Consider the following 26,966-nt stretch of genomic DNA (forward strand, 5'->3'; position numbering starts at 1 on the left):
AAGTATTCAGACCCATCTCTCAAAGATATTTTCACTCTGATTCTCCAATAGGATTCAAAGTCTTGTACTCTCCATTTTGACTTGGAGAACAAAGGAACTACACTTAAATAAGGTTCAAATGCTTATGTAAAGACACATAAATTCTGCAGATGGGGCTAAAAGCATTATGTTCTTAGTTAAAACAACAAATCTGTAAAGAAATCGTGCACATGTGAAATCAACAGGAAAGTGTGAAAGTTCTACCACAGTTCAACCATTTCTATTCAAGACAGATCAACCATATCTTAGAAAAGGTTCACAAACACTCAGGCCACATAGAGAAGACGGCTCTATCTTGGAAGACCAAATTTTAAAGTCAAATAAGCTATAAGTCCAACGTTTTACAGATTAGTATCTTGCATTTACCAGTGAAAAAATTCCTAAGGAGTTAGCTGCTTTAGTACATGTCAATCCGTGTGAATCCATTCCACTCTAAATGTTTAAAAAAGCGGCCAGTCATGGACCGGCATGTTGTAAATAACTGTCTCTTTATTCTTAGCACTCCTTGACGTATTTACATTTTAAAATATTTCCCTTATTTGGGAACATATTCATAAAAAGCTTAGATACCAAGCAATTTTAACGTGCCTTTGGATTGGGGGACTCAAAATCTCCTGCATGAAAACTAAAAACTAACAGGTTCGGCCAAGATGGCAGCTGGTAAGCAGGGACTGGAGTGAGCTCTATACCGAGCCCCTCCAAAAACCTACAAAAATTGGTTCTGAACCAATTCTAGAACGGCAGAACCCACAGAACAGCAGAGGGAAGCAGGGCTCCAGCCCAGGACAGCCTGGATGGTCTCTGGGTGAGGTCTATCCCACACGGAGCTGGGAGCTAGGAACGGAGTGGAGCAGAGCCCAGCCTGAGCGTCGTGGAACATCCAGAACAGAAGCCGGGCGGAGGGGGCCCTAGCGCCCTGAATATGTGAGCTGTGGCAGTTACGAGACTTCTCAACCCACAAACACCAAAGACTGCGGAGAAGGTTAGTGGGAAAAGCTGCGGGAGTGGAAGGAGTTCGGAGTGGAAGGAGTTCGCGGTTCGGCTTCCAGCCCCGGGGGCAGCAGAGGTGGGGCAGCTACAGCTGTTGTTACTTCAGGCTCCTGGTGGGAGGAATTAAGGGGCGGATCAGAGCAGGAGTGCAACAGCCTGCCGGAGATCTAAGCCCAGTTCAGGTTGGGGGTTCTTGGGGAAGGAGCAGTGCTGGTGTGGCAGAGCTGGCACCTCCCCCCCAAACGTGGAACATAGAACTCTCTAGTTTACAAGCAGTCATACCCCACTGAAAAACTCAAGGGTCAAGTTAGTTGGCTGGGAATATGGCCAGGCAGTGAAAACACACCCAGATTCAGTCTCAGACTTTGCATTCTTTCTTTGCTGACAAAGAAGACCAAAACATACAGCCTAAAGAAGTCAATAAAGTGCAAGAGCCTACACCAACAGCCTCCAAGAAAAACATGAGCTGGTCCCAGGCCACGGAAGAGCTCAAAAAGGATTTGGAAAAGCAAGTTAGAGAAGTAGAGGAAAAATTGGGAAGAGAAATGAGAAGGATGCGAGAAAACCATGAAAAACAAGTCAATGACTTGCTAAAGGAGACCCAAAAAAATACTGAAAAATACACTGAAGAAAACAACACCTTAAAAAACAGACTAACTCAAATGGCAAAAGAGCTCCAAAAAGCCAATGAGGAGAAGAATGCCTTGAAAGGCAGAATTAGCCAAATGGAAAAGGAGGTCCAAAAGACCACTGAAGAAAATACTACTTTAAAAATTAGATTGGAGCAAGTGGAAGCTAGTGACTTTATGAGGAATCAGGATATTATAAAACAGAACCAAAGGAATGAAAAAATGGAAGACAATGTGAAATATCTCCTTGGAAAAACCACTGACCTGGAAAATAGATCCAGGAGAGATAATTTAAAAATTACTGGACTACCTGAAAGTCATGATCAAAAAAAGAGCCTAAATACCACTTCTAGGGTTGTATCCCAAAGAAATCACGCAAGCGGGAAAAGGACCGATATGTACAAGAATATTTATAGCGGCTCTCTTTGTGGTAGCCAAGAATTGGAAATCAAAGGGATGCCCATCAATTGGGGAATGGCTGAACAAACTGTGGTACATGAAGATAATGGAATACTATTGTGCCATAAGAAATGGGGATGATGCAGACTTCATAACAACCTGGAAAAACCTACACGACATAATGCTAAGTGAGCGGAGCAGAGCCAGGAGAACGTTGTGCACAGCCACAGATATATGGATTCCGTGAGGACCAACCCTGACAAACTGCGCTTTTCTCAGCAACCTAAGGGGCAAGGACAACCCCAGGGGACTCACGATGGAAAATGCTATCTTCATCGAGACAAAGAACTGCAAAGTTTGAATACAGACTGAGGCACACTACATGCTCGCCTTTTCTGCTTCTCTTTAGTTTTTGTTTTTGGGTTTTTTTTTTGTTTTTTTTTTTGGTTCTGTTTCTTCTTTCTCATGATTCATTCCATTGGTCAAAATTCTTCTCCACGACTTGACTAGTGCATAAATTAATTCAATGCGAAGTTATACATGACAGTTAAATGAGACTTCATGCCGTCTTGGGGAGGGAGGGGGGAGGGTGGGGAGAAAAACTGGAACTCAAAACTATGTAGAACCGTGCGTGGTAAACTAAAAATAAATAAAGAATTAAAAAAAAAAAAAGAGCCTAGATACCATCTTTCAAGAAATTATCAAGGAGAACTGCCCTGATATTCTAGAGCCACAGGGCAAAATAGAAATTGAAAGAATCCATCGATCACCTCCTCAAATAGATCCCAAAAAGAAATCTAGCAATATTGTCGCCAAATTCCAGAGCTCCCAGATCAAGGAGAAAATACTGCAAGCAGCCAGAAAGAAACAACTTGAGTATTGTGGAAACCCAATCAGAATAACCCAAGATCTGGCAGCTTCTACATTAAGAGATCGAAGGGCTTGGAATGCGATTTTCCGGAGGTCAATGGAGCTAGGATTAAAACCTAGAATCACCTACCCAGCAAAATTGAGTATCATGCTCCAAGGCAAAATATGGACTTTCAATAAAATAGAGGACTTTCAAGCTTTCTCAGTGAAAAGACCAGAACTGAATAGAAAATTTGACTTTCAAACACAAGAATCAAGAGAAGCATGAAAAGATAATCAAGAAACAGAAATTGCAAGGGACTTACTAAAGTTGAACTGTTTTGTTTACATTACTACATGGAAAGATGATGTGTATGATTCATGAGACCTTAGTATTAGGGTAGTTGAAGGGAACATGCACATATGTATATATATATGTTTATGTATATATATATATAAGTGAATGTGTATGTATGTATATATCTATGTGTATATGTATGTATGTGTACGTATGTGTATATATATATGTGTGTTTTTATATATATATGTAAAAGAGAGAGAGCAGACACAGGGTGAGTTGAAGATGAAGGGAAGATATCTAAAAGAAATAAAATGAAATTAAGGGATGAGAGAGTAACATACTGAGAGAGGGAGATAGGGAGAGACAGAATGGGGTGGATTATCTCCCATAAAGGTGGCAAGAAGAAGCAGCTCTGTGGGAGGAGGGGAGAGGGCAGGTGAGGGGGGAATGAGTGAACCTTGCTCTCATCAGATTTGGCCTGAGGGGGAATACCATACATACTCAGTTGGGTATCTTACCCCACAGGAAAGAAGAGGGAGGAAGATAAAAAAAAAAAAATAAAAGGGATGATGGAGGGGAGGGCAGATGGGGGTGGGGGTAATCAAAACAAACACTTTGGAAAGGGGACAGGGTCAAGGGAGAAAATTCAATAAAGCGGGATGGGTTGAAAAGGAGCAAAATGTAGTTAGCCTTTCACAGCATGAGTATTGTGGAAGGGTTATACATAATGATACATGTGTGGCCTAGGTTGAATTGCTCGACTTCTTAGGGAGGGTGGGTGGGAAGGGAAGAGGGGAGAGAATTTAGAACTCAAAGTTTTAAAATCAGATGTTCCAAAAAAAAAAAAGTTTTTGCATGCAACTAAAAAATAAGATACACAGGCAATGGGGCGTAGAAATTTATCTTGCCCTACAAGAAAGGAAGGGAAAAGGGGATGAGAGGGGAGGGGGGTGATAGAGGGGAGGGCTGACTGGGGAACAGGGCAACCAGAATATATGCCATCTTGGAGTGGGGGGAGGGTAGAAATGGGGAGAAAATTTGTAATCCAAACTGTTGTGAAAATCAATGTTGAAAACCAAATATGTTAAATAAATAAATTTAAATTAAAAAAAAAAACTAACAGGTTCCTTGCACCCAAAGCAGCAACTATTAGCCCTAGCTCATTTCTTATTTACTATATAACTAACTGATGCAGGAAATGATGTCTTATTTATGATTAGCCAGCTCAAGCATCAAAAGAAAACGATCCTATAGTCCTGAAATTCAGCTAGGCTGAAAGCAATCGAGAACACATCAAAGCCTTACTTCCAGAATGTGCGCTAGAGAGGGAGACAAGAGGCACTGCAGGGAGGGGTCTGCGCAGCTCTTCAGAGCCTTCAAAGGGCGTGAGGAAAGCCAATGTGGAAACCAGACTTTACGCGCAGAGAACACAGAGAAACAACAGCAAGCGCTGCCCAGGTTTGCCACGAGGATCTCCTCACAAACACTCTGCACACGGGGGGAGGAGGGTGGGCCCTATTATGACCCCCATTTTACAGATAAGGAAACTGAGGCAAACAGGAGTTAAGTGACTTGCCCAGGGTCACGCAGCCAGGAAGTGTCTGAGGCCAGATTCGAACTCACGAAGAGGAGTATTCCCAATTCCAAGCCTGGTACTCTAGCTGCCTCCGATTGTCGTGCAGAACATTACTCCTGACTTCCAGTTAGGACACTGGCTACCTCAATGAACTGATTAAAGGGAGAGGAAAGGGGACAACTGAAATTACGCATATGCCTTAAGTCAATACTAGTAGAGTTCTCTTGGCACTGCCATCAGCTAGCGTCCCCTCTGAGACAGCAGAACTGGCCCGTCTCTTTCGCTAAATAGTTAAACTCGAGTTTTCATCACAAGGGTCAGTAGGACTCCTGAATCACTGTAAAGGACTCAAGATGAGTCATGGTTGTTCTCAATTTCTTTGCCAGAGCTGTCCTCTCTGATTCCTCTAGGTTTCCCCACATTTTATAATATTCCCGTGGTTCTGCTACTGTTGTTCTAGGCCAGTATTTCCAGTTGGAAGGGTAGTAGAGGAAAGAAGCAAAACAGTATTTCATAAAAGGAAGACCGAAGTAACACAAATAAGAAAATTCTCTCTGATCCCAAACCCAACTTCACCAAAATCCACCACACACCCCAGGACGTTTGCAGGTGACATAAAAATTTCTAGTTAGAGTATTAGAGGCAACTTTCTTGGATCAGAAAATTATAAGAAAAAGTTTCTGCTTATTTACTGTTCTTTTATCTATTTTAAGGGAAGACTTAAAAAGAATTCGAACTCTTCACAATGACACTGCAAAAAAAATTTATACATACAAGGAGTCTAAAAATCATGAACTACATTCCCTCATGGAGACCAAAGCAGATTTGCTATGCAGTCATTTTTAGTAGTAACCCCTTATGGGTCAACCTACATTAGCATTCCTCAACTAGAAAGCATGTACTTGTAGACTTCATAGAAAATAAACGGCCTTCCTAAAGATACAGCAAAATAGGAGTTTAGACCACAGGAGTTCCTGGTAGGAAAGGATACACTGGTAAAGTAATGAAGAACAAAACCTTCAAAGTTGTTAAAATAAATTTGACTGAGTTGAATCACTCGAGGAAAAACTACTACTCAAACTATCGATCGCACAGGGCTGTTTGTAAGGAAAGTACTTATAAAGCTTAAACATGAAATTCTTGTGGTCCAAAAGCTCGCAGGAACAATGTTTGGAAAAAAAAGATAACAAATATCTAACAGCCACACTGTAACATTCATGTGGCCGGTTATTAATATTAATTAATTCTTGAATGAAAGTGTCTTTACCATGACACAAAACAGATTCTAGCAGAGGAACTAGCCTAAGGCTTTCCTGTTAAAGATGTTTAAGAAAAATTTCAACATGAAAGATAAGACATAATGATTCTATTTCAGACTTGTGAGATATACAGGTTTTACTGCAATAAAGAACTATCATGAGCGGATGCCACTGGTGTGAAAACAGTGATATCAACTATTAAATGTCTGGGGGTAAAAATACAGAAAAACAAAGAGACATGACATTAATCATCACGATAAGAGAATTTTCAGGAATAAACAAGACAACGCAGAAGTGGGAAGGAATAAATGGTGAGATGAGATTCAAAGGACCATAAAAAACACAAGGCTTGGTGAAAGGACTGACCCAATGACCAAGAAGAATATCTATAATCAAACAGGGCAAACAATGGATAGCAAGAGCACTTGGTTCATAGGACTAACATAAAAACGCTAAAAACCCAACAAAGTCGATGTTACTCAACGATCGTTTTGTGTCAGATTTCAACTCCTCAGGCATTCTCAAAAACAGGGACCTGGGAATGGCTGTTTGAAACAGCTAAGAGTACAGAGTGGTCACCAAATTAGAGCTTTTTCACATCAGGATGACACCACTGACTATTAAGCAATTCCACAGACAAGTACGTAATGTTTTCTCCTCAAAAGAACGTAAGCTTCTTGAAGATAGGTATTTTTATTTTTGTCTTTGTGTCCTAGGGCCATAGCAGGCACTTAATAAATGCTTAGTGAACTTATATGAATGCAAAGAGCAGGCTGATCTGAAGAGACAGACAGATTAGACTATATCAGGCAGAAAGACCTGGAACTTGTTTTTTAATATTTTGCAAAATATTTTCAAAATAATTGGTTTACTTTGTAATTTGATGTATTTTATTTTATATCTTTAGATATTTAAAAACCTTAGGTTGAGAAAGGGTCTCTAAGCTTCACCAGATTGTAAAAGAGGCTCAGGATTCATGTTTTAGAGTCAATACCACCCATCACACACTACCATTTTTATACCACACAAGTCATGGAAGAGTTACTATTTTTAGCAAATAGAATGCATATTCTGTTATATAATGAGCCTGTATGTTTACGAGAAGGGACAAAAACAGGCTATATCATAGCAGTGTAATATAGTCTGCTATACCTACCATTGTCAAGGAAAAAGGGAAGGCAATAAATATGGCTTCCATAAAATAAATGAGAAACCACAAACTACACTGTTGGTTATAGGACTCAAGTAAAAAGCCAGCATCGAAAGCAATAATCAAAGACATCTAAAACTGAGTAGGAAAAAAGCAATAAAAATATACTACAGAGCTATCTAATCCAAGAACTAAATTGGTAGAATTAGAATTGACTCTCAGAGAATACCCTCCCCCATGCCACATGGAATTAACTAAAAAGAAGTGAGCCAGACTCAAGCAAAATGTGTATTTTAATCGTAAAGAGAACATATTATGAATCTGGGAATAAGGCCACCAACTTCAGGCTAGACAGCTCAGACAAATGGAGAGTAATAAAACAACCCCTGCAACACAGTCAGAAGGGACACACTTGCTAAGCAAAAGGAAATTAATATAGTCTTTACTCATTACTACCAGAATGCACATTAAAAAAAGAGTCACAACTCTCCAAATTTGACTATAGCTGAAGGGGAGGAAGGTAGAGAGGAAAATGAACTGCTTTCACTCAGCAAAACTAGAAATGAAACTACCAAAGGCTCTTACAGTCTGGAAAGCAAAAAAGTGGCTGACCGTCCAAGGCAACCAACAGCTAAGCCCTTGTAATCCCCATCATCCCGAATATGCAGGACAAGTACAGTCGGCGGCACGTGTAAAGAAGCGATGGAATATTGTCTCCTAGGAGAAAGAAAATTGTGTGACTAGGGAATGATCCAAATATAAACAAACTAGAACTATCAGACAACTTTCAGGCCATAGCAAAAAGGTCTCCAGAGTAACTAAGCTCTCAAATGAAACAGGCTTTAAAACCCAAGATGCAAGATCACCTTCATCCCAGCTGGGCAGGGGGAAATCTAGAAAGAACACGACGGCGATTTCATTTGCTACAAGAGTGAGGGGTGCCATCCGCGTTACTCACAATTTCCCAGGGATACGCTTGCCTATATAATCACTGCCACATTGGCATCTTTCATAGCAAACCCCAACCTACACAAATCAACTTTGTGAAATCTATCCTATACATTTCCAAGGCTCTGACACTAGGGCAACAATTTTTGAACCAATGGATTCAGTAACGCATCTCCCTCCCTGCATGGCAGAGTAAGCACCGTTCTCTTCTCCAAGGTACCGCAATGGCCACTCCAATTTGTTCCATTCAGAGGCTACATACATCTTCCTAACAAACCTACCTCCGCACTTGAGGCATAGTACGTACGAAAACGAACGTAAAATCTACTGTACTCAAACAAAACAACTCTTAGTGCTTAGAACCAACTAGGCAACAGTTAGCGTCTACTCTGTGCCAAGCGTACAAGCTTAACTAAGTACAGACTGTGCAGCGCTGGAATTAAATGAGGCAATTGTGACAGAGAGCACATGCTCCATAATAACAAAAATGATCCACCTTGTTCTGGGTTTTGTTCTCTTCCTCTAACCCTCACAGCCATAGAAAGAAGAAACCTGTATGGGATTTCAATGCTGTAGTTCCAGAGGCGAAGGTAAGGGCAAAGCCAGAAGTGATCACACCATAGAATCAAACAAGGGTCTAGGTGCTTTAAATAGGAAATACTATAAAGACCAACAACTCACCTTTCTTTTATTGTTTGTCCTTAATCCACCATCTCCCCACCTCTGCTTTTTATGGAAATGATAAAAAATAAAGAAACAGAGCAAAACTACTAGATTTTATCTGGTATTCAATTCTATGTCAAGGGTTTTACAAAGTTTTCAAAGAGAAACGCAAACTTAACATTAGTCAGCAAAACACGAAGCCAGGGGGCTCTGAGGACAACTTCTAACATACTCACATCATGCTAATTTATCAACAACGCTTCAGTTCAATGCGGAAGATGGTAAAAATGTCTACGATGATGCAAGATGATAAATTACATTCTTTGGTCCTACAGGTGACATGATCTAAATCCAAATCACCCAACAAGTTATAAGGATAGTCCCTTGACATTCATGGGGGTTAGGGGTGCAAGACCCCCAAGAATGTGAAAAACTGCAAATAACTCTAGGCTTCATCCCAAACCTTTATTTATTCTTGGGGGAGGCAATCAAGGTTAAGGGACTGGTCCAGGGTCACACAGCTAGCATAAGCATCGAAAACTGCGTTTGAACTTGTCCGAATCTAGGGTTGGTGCTCTATCTACTGTACCATCTAGCTGCCCCTCAAACCTTTAATAATTCCAATCATATTTAACACACAAAAACAAAAAGTCAAACAACACAACGTACCTGTAAAAAGGTTGCAGTTTCTGCTGGAGAGAAATTAGTATCTCACACACTATACAGAGTCTTTAGAGCCATGGATGGCAGAGAAACAGAGAGAGGGGTGTAGTCTGAAATGTTTGACAAAATTTAATTATAATAAATTTCCTGCAATTTTCCACAGTATGCCACAAATCTCCAAACACTCCCATCTAATTAATTATCAATGGCTGGCACACACGAATATCCCAAATCATAAATATCGGAATGACTATATATGCAAAAATGCTCAAGATTGTGATAGTCAATTAGCATTTATTTCACACCTACTATGTGCTGCACTACTTACTAGGGATACAAAGAAAGCCTAAAGCCAGCCTTGCCCTCAAGGAGGGAAAACAACATCTAAACAACCAAGAATAAACAAAACACTGCCAGGGTAAACTGGAGATGATAAACAGAAAGAAGACATTACAATCAAGGAGGATAAAATCTGCAGCTTTGGCATCGGAAAGACTAGCAGAGCAGAGAAATGCACTGATGTGTATTGATACATGCTCTCCCTTTAAAACGTTTCCAAAAGTCTGCTTTATAGAAGCCATTTAAAGATAACTGTTCCTACTACATCACAGGTTTCAATCTTACAAGAAAAATATTCTTACAGTCCAGTCCAATATGGTCAGGAAGAAATCCTAAATGAGTTGCAGCTGCTTTAAAGTTTGATGTTAAAAGCTATTCTGTAACGATCTCTTCTAAACACTCCATAAAGCAGTTTAAACAAAATTCTAAACTATAAACACTAAGGTAATAATTTTCCACACACTGTAAAGCAGATTTATCTGCCAAGATGTAGACTTTTTTCTTCCTCAATTTTTAACTTTAAGGTAACTCTTACACAACTCATTATCTGCAACATTCATACATCTCATCATTTCACTCTCAAATTTCTGAGTTACTCTTATTTGTGAGCAATATACACTAACATACAGCAGAGGAGTCAACAGGGACTGATAATCCATACATAAGTATCTCTCGTTTAGTTTTAAAATGTGATGCTATCTACATTTTTTTTGAGCCATAAAAGTTTAGATTTTTATTTTCTTTCTTCTGTTTTGTAAAGATTAACTTTGCTAGCTGTGAGCAGAGCCAGGGAATCCAAACCCAATAGTCTCAGGCCACCAGATCACAGACTGTTGTCCCCATTCCTGCTTCAGTCACCTCTGCCTGGCTCTAGCTTGGAAATGCTGCTGGTTTAAAGCTGCTGTTCACTGCTAATGGGTCGACCTTTCATTGTACTATTTATTTGGTAAAGTATTTCCCAATTACATTTCAATCTGATTGGGCCACATGTTTGATACCTTTGAGCTACAGGGCCATCAAATACTTCCACTACTCCAAACAAATCTTTTTTGGAGGGAAGGGTTCCAAACATCTCCAAAACACTTTTAAAACATTTCACTTTTAAAATATGCATTGCTAGAAATAAAATATAATAAGAATCGCTACAAATAAAATCCTATCTTTTGACTTCGTTCCTATTTTAGGAACTGGTTCCAGATCAAATAAGATACACCTGTCCAGGACATGGAGAATTTTAAATACCCTTTTTCTTCTACCCATTTTAAACAGACATACCCTAAAACTATTGATTCACCGGATATTAAGCTGCCAGAGAAAGTAGAATAGCTTAGATCTGACATTCCCTGTGGGCAGTCATTAGTCTTTAATGTGTCGCTGTCTAGAGGCTAGAGAAAGCAGATTTTTATTCATTTTTGCTTTAAAATTCATTTTCTTAATCATAAGGAAATATACTAACAGGATAAATTTGTCCTTAGAAAGATGCCAATCTCATCATTTTAAGGCTTCAAATTGGTGAGATTATCGAAACACAGATCTCCAGAGCAAATTATTGAGACTATCCATTCAGGTTACAGGCCTCTTACTCAGTAAACTCAGGGTAAAGACAAATTGGGAGGCTAGGAAGAAGGTAAGAGGGCAATTTGTTCAAAGGTCCCACTTCGTATAATAGTTACAGTTTGCCTTATACCAAGCCAAATCTGTCTGTCATCCAGGATCTGCCACTTATTAAATCTTTCCCCTTCACATATCACTTTCTCTCTCTTCCTTTTTGCAAAATGCCAAGACATACAGAAATGTTTTTAAAGATTTAGTACCAGACATTCTCTCCCCTTCCAGGACACTTTTCTAGATCATACAACTCTCCCTTTATTTTTTGTCCAATGAGCTATTAGGTATCAAAGTTGTTATTATTAGAAATGTTATTTTATACCCATTAACATCTTGATTTATAATTATTATCCAATTAGTTTATGTGTGCCTATCTCTAATACTAAATTTCTATCTTCTAATTCCCTGGCACGCCCCAAGCAAGCCTAGTACAAAATTCTATAGTGGTGGGAGTACAGGTGCCCAATGCAATCCTGCTAATACTTGCTTAAACTGAATATGAATGCTTCAAAGAATGGAAGGCATGATATGTATTTTGGAAAAAATAAATCAGGAAAGGGATTAAAGTCTCTTTAAAAGAAAAGGGGTTTAAAACCAAAAAACCATCTTCCTGCGGCAAGTAAATCGTTACCTGTAAATGACCAAAGACAGGCAACGAAGACCACCCAAAGAACACTGTTGCTTTAAAAATCAGCCTCTCTGACTGTGGTCTGTCTCCTTTAGGCCTTCCTCTGCTCACCCCCTCCCTGTATGATGGCCCAGAGTTCTTTCCCGGGGCCTGCTGCCAGAATCTCTCCCTGGAATTCCAGTCCTTCATCAGCAACGGAACACCTCCAACTGGATGAACTTCTGCAGACAGATCAATTCGCCACGTCCAAAATGTATCTTCTCCCATAAAATCACCTCTCCTCAGAACTTTGTATTTCTAGTGGCGACAGTCCCGCCTTCTCAGTCGACCAGCTCAACTTTTGAGATAATTTCTTTTAAGGTGCAGCTCAGATATTCCTCTGGGACACATACCTTGTTCTCCATCGGCTGAAAATGTTTTGTTTCTCCTCAAACTTTCCTAGAGCACTATTTTGTATAATACATCTTAAGCTTGTGTATACATCATAAGCTTCTTTACGACAGCTAAAATAATTTAGCATCGCACTGTCAGGACCTGATCTAGTACCTTGCATCCAGTAGGAGCTTAATGTTTGTTCGATATTTTCTTAATGCTTTAGGATTATTTATATGGAACAAAAAGCTCAATAAGCCATTCCTATCTCTTCCCTTTTAAAAGATTTTACCCAATAACAATCTCTATCGATATTACAAATACTGGAAAAAAAACATTTATTTAAGGTTACAGGTTGTCTGAACTTTAACCTTCTCCTACCTAGATATACACAAAATCTGAGGCATTTTGGGAGTGCTGATGTAGCCACTAAACCCATTTGTCATTTACCGACAATATCAAACCAATGAGAAGCAAAGAGATGCACTAAAAGAACACTGGTCCTAGAATCAAGAGGCCCTGAGTTCAAATCCATCTTCTTACTCATCCTACCACTTCACCTCTTTGGGTCACATGATTTCTCATCTGCAAAATAAGGCATTCTTTCCAGCTCTAACTCCATAATGCTGTGGGACTAGAGGAGGATTGGGAAAGTTGAGGCACTCCAGGCTTATGAGCAATGACATGGAGGAAGAAAATGGATGTTTAAAGAAGACAGCAAATAGTTTAGTTTGGATGAAGCATAGAAGAGAAGACCCATGTCCATCAGGGCAAGCTTTTATCACTGTATAGTGGAAAGAGGCTCAAGTTCAAATCCCAGTTCACCCACTTATTCTCTCAATCTTATTCATCTCAAAAATGAAGAGACTGGACTAGACAGTCTATGAGGTCCTTTCTAGCTTTAGATTCTTTGACCCTGTTGTGTGTAACCAGCCAATCTTCCTTCTCAATTTTATAACTATGACTCTACAAATTTGTAAATTTTAATTCTCAAACACATTTATACAATATGTGACATAAAAATAATGTCAACACCAAAAGGATTAGAAAAATAATTGATCTTATTTTGAATTGGCTTTAAAATAGTACCATAAAAAAGGAACAGTAGTGTATTCATCCATACAGTTCATCACACTGCACCGTACTAAGAGACAAGAGTTGATCTAAACGATACAGACAGCAATGGACAGCCTATGCAGTTACTGCAGTCTCAGCTATCAACTTGAATCCAACTTGAAGTTACAATGAATTTTGGTTTTACCTATTCTTAAAATCTATTAGTTCTGAAAATGTCATAACTTAATATTCCTTTGGAGAAAAAGACAAGACTGTTTAACTGATGAACTCAATCAGCTCCCTTAATGATGGAATGTTACTGATCTCATAGACACAAAGAATAAAATGGCATTTTATCATATTGCATCATTACTTTGAAGAAGGAAAACAACATTGATTTTTCCTAATGCATGTGGCTTTACACATGAACTCCTAGGGATCTGTAAGACAGGTCAGTGTTCAGCTCCCCAGCAGCCCAATGGTCAACAATATCTGTTTATATGTGTTAGTTTTCAAAACTGTATAGCTGAATTAACATTATTACTCAAATATTTGTGGCTTGACTTCTAATTATTTCAGTCCATTTGGCTTTTGGGCATATTATATTACTTTAATTAAACAGATTAAGAGGGGGGTGGTGGAAACAATAAAAGATATGAGTTTTTGCTTTACAAATCAGATCTATGCATCTTCTCAGAGTAGGTTAAAGGATTTCCCTAGATAACTGCCCTACAGAGCTAAATTGGAGGATGATTAACAAGTGGTCTCAAAGGTAACTAGAAATTAATCTACACAGGGTTTTTTAGACTAAACCTAATGTTAAACTGCAAAACTTTAACTATATCTGCAATGATCAGAAGAGACTTAAGTAGGAAAAATTGTGGCACACTATTTCTGACTATCTTAACAACTTTACTTCTAAAGCAGTTTGCCTGAAGTTTTTAGATAGCGAAAAAAACTATGGAAAAAGGAAAGAGAAGATCCTCTTTCCCTCCTTAAATTTCAATCTCCTCCTAAAGCAAACCATTATGACAAAAGAATTTGCTTTCGCATATAAACACTAGGTTGTTTTAATGATCTGGATGTTTCTAAATAGCCAGTCTCCAATTTTGAAAACCGTGATTGGAGATGATGACTAAAAGATTGCAACATGGAATCACAAGCACTTGAAAATAAAATAAGCCAAAAATAGATCTCCTCACAAAGTCTGTTTTACGACCAGGAGAGATGCTGGGGTTACAACTTTCAGTAAAACAAGACTGAAGAGTATCTAAGGAAGAAATAGTTCAGGGGAAGAAGGAAATATTTTGCTCTGGTAAAGAATGGAATCCTGAAAGGTTCCTCACCTATGGTAAAGCGTAGTTCTGAAGTTCAATATTCAGCATTTTATAAAATAACTGTCCCAGAACTTGGCCTGCGGGTTGGGAAAAGAAACATTTCAAGTTGAAAGTACCAAAGTTTAGAAGCAAAATGAAAAGTGAGAAAATATAAGGATTAGTCTAAAAAAATGAAGCTAGACTTAGGTTAAATGTCTAATTATATGTAATTCTATAGCAAACTCATTTGGAGACACAAAGTAAGACTAAAACTTCCAGCTTCACACTACTATCAATGAGCACTTATGAACTTCTAAAATGAAAATAACCTGGAGCTCACTCAAATATCAATAGAGAAGTATTATGCATTTGAACACCCACAAAATAGGGATTTCAGTCACACTTAAAACAGGAGCCACAAAACTCTATAGACACCTGACTTATTAGTCCAAAGTACTGACAGTCACAGTGGACTACAAATCTTTTGACCAGAAAAAATAATCTTAGAGATAATGATTTACCTCATAACTTCCAAAAACTTGCTTTCATAAGTTTGACCTCACCATCCATTCTCCAAGGTAATTTGTACTTCTTTGGGTACCCAAAATAATTTAAAGTAACAACAGAGGGACTGAAACCTTATAGATAATGCCTTAGTTGAGACTGTCTTTGGAGTTCTCCCTATAACAAAAAGCTCATTACTTGGATTGACAGTGTGTTGGAAATTAATATAAAGTGTAATGATCTGAGACATAAACATTCCAACTGAAAAACCTCAAGAAACTAAAAAGATTAAGGTTTTGGTTTGTTTAAAACAAACAACCCTCACAACTCAGTAAGGAGTTTCTAGCTCTACAAAAGTCTCCTACATTTCTCTAATGTGTTAGAAAATAAAAATACTGAAACAGCCTAAGATCGGTTCTGACATACTAAAATCCTCCTCATCCGCAGGCCAATATATTGATCATGTTTCCAAATCTCTTATCCATCATCTTGCCTTCAAAAGGCAACTTTACTATTTCTTCATTAAGCATGCATTTAATAAATGAATATGGCATTTTATGATCATAAAAGGTCATGTACTTTCTAACTGGCAAGCCACATGCACAAAATGCTTCTCAAACCTGTTTGTTTTCAAGCTAAATTATGGCTTGACTCATTAAGGTAGTTTCTGAAAAAACCCACACTTCACCATCACTTTAGACCAGGTGTCAAACACATAGTCCCCATTTCAACTGAGTCTGACACCACTAGTTTAGACCATAAAAATATCATATCTTCACTGACAACAGTTACATTTCTAATATTACATCAAAGGCATAAAGTTAATCCTGTATTTACTTAAATTTTTCATTCAATGCAAAATGAATATTCAAATATTCCCAACTATAAATACATGGCCTCTGTTCTCTAGGAACTCTCATAAAAGCTCAAACTGGAAAGTCAATAAAAGTACCTGAAAATACAACCATCTATTCACAGAAAGGAAGTACGACTGACAAATATTAGAAGACACCTCAGGATTTCAATAAAGTTTAAATTTATAGCCAATTTTACAATAAACTCAGTCCCTTATATAGCATAAAAGATGCACAATTATATACAATTTCTGTAATATTTGGGCACCAAGAAATAGTCCAGGGCAAAGAATTTAAAGAGTTTCCTTGCTCTTTTTTCACACTGCATGACAAGACTGGATGACAATCTAAAACATTTTCATCTGGTATGAAAGTATTTGGTTTCAGAATGAATGGAATCCCAGCAACCCTAGCAACCCAAAAACTGAATAATGAAGCCTTACTAATAAAACATCACAGCATAGGTCAGCTTTGATGAGTCTAAGCTGTCTACAGTTTCAATGTAACATATACATTTTCTCATTCGTTTCCCAGGAAAATTGTCAAAGACTGATGGCTTGCATTATGGCAGAGCTAGGCCTGAAATTCCTAAATGGACGACCTTGGCCGGTTGGCCTTTAGCTAGCTGTGAGAGACTCTGCATATGATAGCTCATAAACAAGCAACAGGAAATGTTGAGCCTGGTTTTTCTCATTGATGAGCATCTTTTAATCCCAAAACAATAAACCTCAACTTGTCCCCCAAGAAAAGTATGGTAAAGACCACAAAATACCTACCCCTCCACGCCCCACAGAGGACTAAAATACAAGTCAAACATAAAGACATCTACAGAAAGCTATGTTTTATTTATACTTATCAAGAAAATGCTCATTTTCATTCAAGATTCCTAGCTTAAACCTTCTTAAAGATGAGCCCTGCCATTCTGCAACTGAGAAACTGAGGCCCAGAGGGATGGAATGACCTGTCCTAAGGAACACTAGTAGAAAGCAAATGAGCTTTCACCTCTCACAATTCAGTAAAAGTTATTTCACTGTTAATTCTTAGTCACTCTGTCATCACTATAGTGCACTTGGTGCTGATTCACTACCCCGCATGCTTAGGTACTGAAGCATTTGGGGCCATTTGCACTACTCTCCTCAGTTCAAATCTAGCGCATACCTTTGATCTATTTATGTATATCACTGCCCCTTGATTCCCTATTTAAAACTCGACCAGTGTAATTCATGCTCCAACTTACCCAGTTCTGAAATTTTCAAGCTTAAATAAGGATTGTTAAATGTGTCCCACAGTTTCAACATGGTTTATCAACTGTTTTTTCCACTTGATTTAACTGAGCCTCTAATCTCATTTTTCTGAGGTAGATTGGCTACAATCAGAACACAGCAATAGCTTTAAAAAATTCCATATGCTCTACTAATTTTACAATGTGGTAGAAACAAGCTAAACAAGGGAATACATTCAACTTCACTCAAAGAATATACATTCCTAACTCACCAGCAGCATTTACTGAATACGTTCAACTGAACAAATAAGATGCATAGCAAGGAAGGAATATCAAAAAGATTTTTAATGAAATAATGTTGAATATTATTAATATTCTAGTGACAATCCAAACTTTGCTCTTTCTTCACAAACTGATTTTTGATAATCTATTCACTTGATCTGTCCAACCCTGTTAGGTACTGTCCTGTATCACCGCCCCCTTTTGCAGCTTAACTACTCCAGAAGGCAGTCCCCAAGAGACAGCACCATTTCCTTTCCTCAATCTTTTCTTGCAGTCTGGCTTCTGACCTCAACATTCAAGAAATCGACCTCTCCAAAATTATGAGTGATCTCAAGGCCCTTTCTCAATCCCCACCGTTCACCTCTGTGTGGTGTCTGACACTGCTGATCACCGTCTTCGTGAGACTCTCTCAGATTTGGTGATGCTGCTTTCTCCTATTTTTCCTCTTACCCATCTGACTGCTCCTTCTCATTCTCCTTTGATAATCTTCATTCAGGTCACACCTGCTAACCACAGATACCACTCTCTCCTAGGCCCCCTTGGCGATCTCATCAGCTCCCATGGTTTCAATCATCATCTCTATGCAGATAAATTCTGGTCCACTTGTCCAGACCTAATCTCTTCTAACCTTTAGTTTCACCATATTCCCAGTTGTCCCACAGACATATTCAACTCAGTGCATTCCAAACAGAACTTTTATTATCTTTCCCACAAAATGCTGCCTTCTTCCTAACTCTCCTATCATTGCTGAGGACACCACCGTCCTCCTAGTCTTGGAACCTCACTCTCCTTACTCTCCCTCTCACTCTCCACAGCCAGTCAAGCTGTCAAGTCTTGTCATTTCTGCCTTCGTAAAAACTCTCCCATAAACCGCTTTCTATTCTCCGACAGTACTATGACCCTGGCGCAGGCTCTCAGGACCTAACACCTGGCCTTGTGGTTCATTTCTTTGCTTCAAGTCTCTCCAATCTATAATCTATTCAGCTGTCAAACTGATCTCCCTAAAGTACAAGTCTGACCACATTACCTTCTCACGTTACCACCCTTCTCCCCTACATCCTCCAGGATCAAATATAAATCCAATTTAGCTTTTAAAGCCCTTCATAACCTGGTCCCTTCCTACCTTCTTACACTTCACTCCCCTCCAAGTAGTCTGTTATCCAATAATGCTGGCTTTTGATTCCTAACTGCATTTTCACTGGATGACCCCATGCCTGGAACACCCTCCTGGCTTCTCTGACTTCCATTAGGTCTCAGCTAACGTCTTACCTTCTGCACAAAGCCTTTCCCAGTTCTCCTTCATCTTAGTGTCTTCGTTCTGAGACTACCCCACCTCCCACAATTTAGCCTCTCTCTATCTTTTTGGTACATAGTTGTTTGCATGTTGTCCCCTCTGATTAGACCGTGAGCTCCCTCCCTTGTATTTCCAGTGCTTAGCACTGTGCAGAGTACATAGATGGCATTTAATAAATGTCAATCGATTATTTTTTACCCCAACAATTTGATCATGAGGGTAAAGACACTTTTAAAAACTCAAAAGAAAAAGGCAGAGGGAGAAAAATGACCTTTGGACAAAAAACTTAAGTATAAGTATTGTCTTAGGCAAAAAGACTCAGGACCACAAACTCTGTGGTGGCAGAATTCTAAGTTCAAAAATATTCTAAATTCAGCCTGATAATTTTCTATTAGGGAAATGCTTGAATCAATGCCCTATTCTAATTTTTGTCCATCTGGTTGAAAAGCAATTTAGAAATGACAATTATGAAGAGACAGGAATCTGTATGGCATGCATATTCTCACACAATTAGATCTAAAACTGTATTTTATTATTAAAAGTGGCAGCTCCTCAAAAGTCTTCTGCTTACAGCCTCTCCATGTTGAGAAATATGATGGAAAAAATAGTACTTGTATTTTGCAATTAAGCTAATAACACCTGAAGTTACCAGCCTAAGTACTGAAAAATACTCAGGTTGTCTATATTTCAGTCAAAAAAAAGTTAAATCCATAAATTATCCGATATTCTGCCATCAGTAATTGGATTAATAAAAGGAATCTTTTAAATGAATAAAAATCCCTAAAGACAACTCAAACTCTCATACTTACATTCCCCATGTATTCAGAAAGAAGATCCTGTAAGGCCTGTCGAACTGCATTGCACTCTGCAACAATACGCTCCCGCCGATCGTCACGAGTACAAGATGAATCTGCCATTAGGGCTGCTCCACTGATGATACTCTCCAGGCGTTCCTCAAGAGAAGGTCTGAAACGCTCTTCACTGAAGCTCAGAGGGTCAACGATGATTTGTTTCTGGAAAAGAAAAGATTGTTATCTACTACCTGTAACTATACCATTACCTTGATTTTTTCCAAGACAAAATAAGAAAAACTTTGGTTACAATTTGATAAGCGTACCAACAGTCAAACAGATGGAGGAAATTTATACTTCATGACAGATTGAAGGTAACATTTCCAGGGATAATCCCACATAATGATGAGCTGTGTTCAACTGGCAGTTCATACTTTCTAAGTACTGCAAACCAACAACTTAGTAAAACTTGGCCTCCATGAGGCACGTTACAGAAAAAACAGGTGCAAATATGTCAACCTAAATCAAATGCAAACTACTGAACTCTTGAGTTACCTACGAGTCCACCTGTACAATGCTAACCATTAAAGCTGTCCAATGATAACTTCATCGTAAGCAAACAAGGAAAGTGGGTTGGTTTTCTCTTGAACCTATAAAAGTGCCGAGGTAGGAACTGTACATAGCAAGCTTGGCTATGCAACATCGGATGGACTATGTTTCTCAAATAATCACCCCCCAAATCTTACTGACTCAAAAGGCAGTTTCAGAATAAAATCCATTTACTTTATGGTTAACGTATCGATAGTTTAACAACAGAGAATTTTGAAGCCTGTCTTTAGGTCTCAAATTTGGTCTCAGACCAACCTCTATTCTAGCCCACGGATCTCCTCACTCCTTCAAATTCCTTCCAGCTTTTTATTTCCACTCCTAGTGTGTTACCTAGTTCTTTTGTATGATTAGATTTGAAGTGCTTCAAGGGCAGGAAACTTGTTTATAAATAAAGAATTTGGAAAATGCTTTGCAAACACGGTCCAATGAAGCGCATCCTTACTGTGGTACCAAATGATTTGTATATTAAGGAAGTCAGTTTTGCATTGAGAATAATATTTCACAGTATGTACATTCTTGAGTTTTGGTCATGTTGAAGGAAAAAAAAAGTTTTCAAAACTATTGGTCTCAGAGGAGCCTGCTATTCAATACACAGGTTTAGAGAAATGTCAAGCAGGTGGCAGGCAGGCAGGAAGGCTCTAAGGGAATCTGGAAGATCTGGGTTCAAATAAAAGCTCTGCTAACAAATACTGACATGACCTTGGGCAAGTCACTTAATCTCTCTTGGCCTCAATCAACAAGCACTTATTATCATGTTATGTTACATTATATTATAATAATCATATTATAATAAAATATATCATTTATTACTAAACATTTATTAAGTACTTACTATGCCAGGCTCTATACTAAGAGCTAGGGATACAAAGAAAGGCAAATACTAGCCCCCTGACCTCAATGAGCTTATATACTAATAGGAGTAAAATGAGGAACCTGGATTGAATGATCTCTACGGTACTTTACTAGCCAAATCTATGGTCTTTCCTTTTCAAAGGAAATCAAGTCACTTCTCAGTTCTTCACATAAGAAATGTTGTGTTCTGCGTCCATATGTTTTCATTAGCTGTTTCCCATGAATGGAATTTTCTCCATCCTCACCTCTACCTCTTGATTTGTTTTCCTTCAAATTTCAGCTAACCTGAATTTCCTCCCCAGCTTCAAGTCTCAACAAAAAGTCTTTCCCCTTAATGCAAGTGGCTTTCCTGAGGTTACCTGTAATTTGCCCTATACCTGTCTTATATGGACAGATTTGTTTTACATATTGTCTCCTCCGTTCAAATTTGGTCTGCTTGAGAGGCATTTCTTCATATCCTCAGAACATAGCCCAGTGCAAGGTACATCATAATCACTGAAAAAATGCTTGTCGACTGACTGCATACTATTGAAATAAACCTCTAGGTTCATCAATCTTGGTGGTGAGTTAGTTGGTCATTGCAACCCATAAAATACAAAATAAACCCCAGTTTTATGTAGCCTCCTTCCACTTGGCAGTGATAGTAATGGAGTGGTGGAAAAGGAGGATAGAGGGCTCTAGAAATCACAGTTTTTATATGCTCTAAATGTGAGAACTGTGTTCAATGACCAGTAAGTGAAAATAATATTAGAGAGTTGTATCTTATCAATCTTGTCTACAAACAGCTAAGTGGGAAGATAGCACACAGGTATTCCTTATAGAGGCAAAGGAAAGAATTGGCAAAATTTGTTTCATCCTGCACAGAAAGAACCATAATTTTATATGGTATTTAGTAGTTACTGCCATGCTCATAAGTATTGGCAAAAAGACCTCTGTGAGGGTAATTTGGCAGTTAAAATTCTCCATATCTAATTGACATCCACTTTGACATTTTCGTCTTCTTTGAATAGGTAAGGATGGTGACAAATATGTCTGAAAGCATGGGTCAGAGAAAAAGAATGAGAGAAGCATAATGCTTAGGTCTGGTTTCCAGAAATTTCATGTCTTTTCATCATAAATACTCCCTTTCGGAAAAGAATCATTAGATGCAGGAAACGGCAAGCGTTGAATAACTTTAAAAAGTAAAGTTGCTTATATTTTAACAGACAGTAAAGGACTTGTTTTGATATGAGAGTCACTCTCAAATCATGTTTCTGTGTACAGACACACCACTGACTTATTTAAGGAAACATCAGAATTAGTAAGCAGCTAGAATGTAAAATAATAATGAGGAAGAAAAAATGGCATGTAATTGTAACATCTTAATCCTGAACTATTTTTGAATGGGTAATTAATAATGAAAAATGGATAATATGACAGAAATAACATCAACACTGATCATAATACTTTTATACAAAAATTTAGCTAATGAAAACCAAAAGTTCCTTGGGAAACACTTGGCTGGACTTGGCACGCAGTGAGAGGTGATGCTGGTGAGGCTAACCTAAGCTGGGCTGACCCTCAGAAAACAGAATCAGTTTTTTCTTAGGACCATACTCAATGCCTGTCTTGTGGGGTAGCACCTCCAAGAGCTCATGGTCCACTGGCATAACCTTCAAGAACCTAAAATCACCTCTATACCATGATGAAACATCAGAGCAGGACTTTTTAGACACCTCATAATATCAGGAAATAAATCTTGCCAATGTACCAGTCCAAGGAAGTATCATTACTGTTTCATTTGCCATAATAAATCACATGCAGCAAAATTTCCTTTGCCCTCCTCAAAGTAAATGTAGCACAACCTAAGGGACGGACCAAATCATCAGCACCAAGATTAATGGCATTCAGCAGAAGCTACCTGCTGAGATCTAGTCACAGGCCAGTACGGTCAGGTGCAGAGCACCTATTAACGATTTCTAATTTCCTCAGGAGAGCAAATGCCCCTAATGTTTATATAATCACATATATACATGCTTATATGATTATGTAAATATTTGCTTACATTCTTAACTGAAGGGGCCATGACTCTTGACAAAATCCCACTTCAATTGTTTTAATCAAATGAAATGCTCAAAAACTTTTTCTGTTTTCCAGCATGGACACCTTTCCCCCTTCTCTTCAGTCAAAAGGTTCTACAGTTTAAAAACTGAAAGGCAGACTCTTTAACTCCACAATTTATCTGGTCATGTTTTCTTAACAAATGAAGTTATTATGGAATCAATCCAAATAAAACTGTATTATGATAACTGGCAATCAGTATGACGTGCCTCTGGAATTCAAGCAGTAACAGAATCAATAGCCTCATGACTAAAAGGTTAGAGATCATCATTATTACAACCCTGTTATTTCATAAGTGAGGAAACTGAGGCCCAGAGCAGTAAAGAACTTACTAATGGGTATTATTTACTTGAAGCAGTAGGCTATTTTTACTGCTAAACAGAACTATATATTTTAAACTGGAAGACAAGCTTACAATTAAATCAGGAGAGCTGATTTAGTACAGTGGGAAGAATGAAGGATTTAGAATCAGAGGTGCTAGACTCAAATGCTGATCATGCTACATAGGTACTTCCATGACTCTGGCCAAGTAACTTAATGTCTCAGGTTCCTCCTGGATAATATAAGGAAGTTGAGGTAAGTGGACACTAAGGTTCCTTTCAGACCTAATTTCTACGATGACCTGATCCTACGACGAGCTGACAAGAGGGCCAGCTGACGTGTAGAATTTATCATCGCAATTTTCAATGATTAAAATTATTTACTATTAAGGGCTTCAAGAATAATTATTGAAGATTTTACGCTTATGGTGTAAGTAAGCAAGCACCCATGTAAACAAGCAGGGAAGGAAAAAAAGGCCAATAAAAGCCAATAAAAATTCTGCCCACTATTCCGATTCCGGCGCCAAACTGACTTAAAAGTGAATTCAGACATAATCTTAAACTAGTTCCCGTAAGAAACAAGAAAAATGAGACCCAAGAAATGACTCCCATAAGGTCATACAACTTCAAGGCAAGCTAATGGTCATATAAACAAAACCAGGCAGGCAGGCACGATGTAGAAGTCAGAAAACTTTGGTTTGATTCTGGCATCCGATCCCTCCCTTGATCTCAGGTTCCTCACATAAAACGCAGATAACATTTGCAGTATACCTCTCAAGGGCACTGGCAGGAAAATGCTACAGAAGTAAAAGTAACTATGCACCAGAGCTCAGGTGATTTGGGAGACGATGGAAAAATGGGAATAGATTTTTTTTTGGAACCTACCTGCTGCCTCAAGAGCAGAAGTAAGAAAGGTGCATAAAAATGTAATGCTAATGGCCCCTGTTAAAGCGGCCACCCGCAAGGGATGTGAAGCAGCATTTAGAAAACACTGCTTTGAAGCGCTGCGCCGAATGTTCTGACCCCCGATATCTGCTTCTACTTGATTAACGTCAGATGATATGATACTCTCATCTTGTCACTGAGAGGATAAATGTTTCTAGGCAGATTAACTTACAAATAACTCATCTTGTTCTCCTAAATATGAGCTGACCTCACAGGCAATACAAACCTAGAAAAATGGAATCAGCTTTAACTCATAAAGAATCTTCAAAAAATAAAGATACTTAATCTAACAGGCTAAGGCAGGATCAAGTAAACTGATTTTCATAAGCACTTCTTTCTATTTAAGACTACAGTTATATTCATGAACATCTCCATCATGTGACCCCAGAATGCCTGCTAGTCTCCCTTTTGAAAAGAAAGTTTATTTGAGCAGCAGCAGTCCTAATTTTCCTTTTCATAATGTAACTTACATCAAAGTTATTGAGTGCATACGCCAGTTCTCCTCCTCCTCCACCCTGTTGCTGGGAGGCATCATCAGAAGCTGTGGCTTGGGCTGCATTGGAGATTCCAGTAACAGCTTGTTGCAACTGTTTGTATATCAAGTCCCTATTAGCTTTATAAGCAGCTACATCAGGGTGCTGAAGGCAGGCCTGGGCAGCTGTATACAATATTGGAATGTTTTTCTGCAGTATTCCTCTGGCTGCAGCCATTTGATCTCGATGGCCCACGTCTTTCAATTCCTGCAAGAGTGAATTTTTTTAAATGGACAATTATTATCTGTACACATTTTGTTCCTAAAAACCATTTATTAATTTGATGTAAATAACAGTATTCATCATAAGATGAGCTTGAAAATGAGGGGGCAGGTGGACTAAACCAACAAGTCACTTTGGGGATCCACTTTTACTCCATAAACAAGCCAAACTGGTAGTTCAATCAGCCAAAAAAATGGTCACTAAGTACATGGAAGTGAAACTTTTATAAACCATTTGATGCTTCTTAAATTCTACTTAGGTGGATCTAAAGTCAAATTCACCTTGCTCCCCCAACTACCCCTGTTCTACAACTGCCGTTAAGCATTTAAATGATTTAAATTACTGCCCTTCTAGCCTTAATACTAAATGACTACAATGTGCAGAGAACTATGTTAAGTGCTGTAAATGCAAAGAGTTTAAAAGATACTATAAATCCCTGCACTTGGGTGTCTTATAATCTAATTGAATGTAAGTACAAAGATAAACAATTACATGAAAGAGCATATGGTGTATTTGAAGAGTTCAAGAAAGAAAGTACTGGTACAGAGAGAAAAGGACTTAATTTCTCTCTGACAGAAGACAGCTGAGGGTCCCAGATTATTTAAGGAGAGGGCCAGGGAACCCACCTCATCATTTCCTACTTGGCTGCACTCCTAGACTTCATCACACCCTTTCTCCAGCCTTCCTGAGCCTTTTATGACTGTGAGCTCACTGAGGAGGGGTAACGGCCTTTCTTTGTAGATCCACTGCTTAGGCACAGTAGTAGGCACTTAATAATGTTTACTGACTACCTTACTGTACAGCTAATGCAGAAGGCTAGACAAGATGACCTCTGAGATCCCTCTACAACCAAAAAGTTCTATGATCAGGGCCAGTAAGAATAATTTTAAAAAATATATCCAAGGAGACAATTCTGTATGTCTAATGTGTTTCAACAATTTCTTAGTGAAATAAAATTTCTAATGAATGTGGCCTCTATTAAAAATAATAGTTCACAGATGAAACAAGAATGGGAGGTTGAACTAGTTTCTAGGATTCAAATATATTGTCAATATATAAGTCCAAGGGTACAAATTTAAACCTGTTATCATAACCTTCATACATATAGTTTAAAAAAAGAAAGAAAAGGAAAGAGAGGAAAGGAAAGGAAAAGAAAGCCAGATTTTACAAAGCCAAAGTCATTCAATTATAAGTCTGATCTGATTAACTAGTGGTTAATATCTCTAAAGTCTTCACATGATACCATTTTCCTCTTTCAAGAGTTTGTACAGATCTCTTAGTTTATTCAGTGTATCAACTTACAATTTCCCTCAAAAATACTTACTCATTTGGCATTTTAATTTGCACTTAATAGCTGAAAGCATTCCAAATGCCCTATAGCGAAAGAACAGCAGGCCATGGTTTTGTAAATAAGAATAGATTTGCAGAATTTGGTAATAATTTCAATTCAAAAATGGCTGGTCCTTAGGTAATTGTTCTGCATGTTTTTTAAAAGCTTACACTACTAAAGGACTTTCTGAGAAGTTTGCCACCATGTTTTCTAGGATAGGAAAAGCTGAAATTTTTCCTGGTACAAGGTAGGCCACTCTAGGTAAGCCATAATACTGGACACTCAAGTTCTCAAATAACATTTGAGATATTTGGCCATTTCTA

General features: G+C 38.4%; 1 protein-coding gene across 1 annotated transcript in view; it reads right to left on the bottom strand.

The window, feature by feature from the left end:
• The window catches only part of CTNNA1 (catenin alpha 1), a 150,666-nt gene that overhangs the window by 79,508 nt on the left and 44,192 nt on the right, over positions 1 to 26,966 (bottom strand). The window contains exons 6-7 of the mRNA XM_036751775.1: positions 25,029 to 25,298; positions 19,751 to 19,954 (exon numbers count right to left, since the gene is read on the bottom strand). Of these exons, the coding sequence (XP_036607670.1) occupies positions 19,751 to 19,954; positions 25,029 to 25,298 (474 nt within the window). The remainder of the gene's footprint in view (positions 1 to 19,750; positions 19,955 to 25,028; positions 25,299 to 26,966) is intronic.

Source organism: Trichosurus vulpecula, chromosome 3 (assembly GCF_011100635.1).
Source record: "Trichosurus vulpecula isolate mTriVul1 chromosome 3, mTriVul1.pri, whole genome shotgun sequence".
Classification (NCBI taxonomy): domain Eukaryota; kingdom Metazoa; phylum Chordata; class Mammalia; order Diprotodontia; family Phalangeridae; genus Trichosurus; species Trichosurus vulpecula.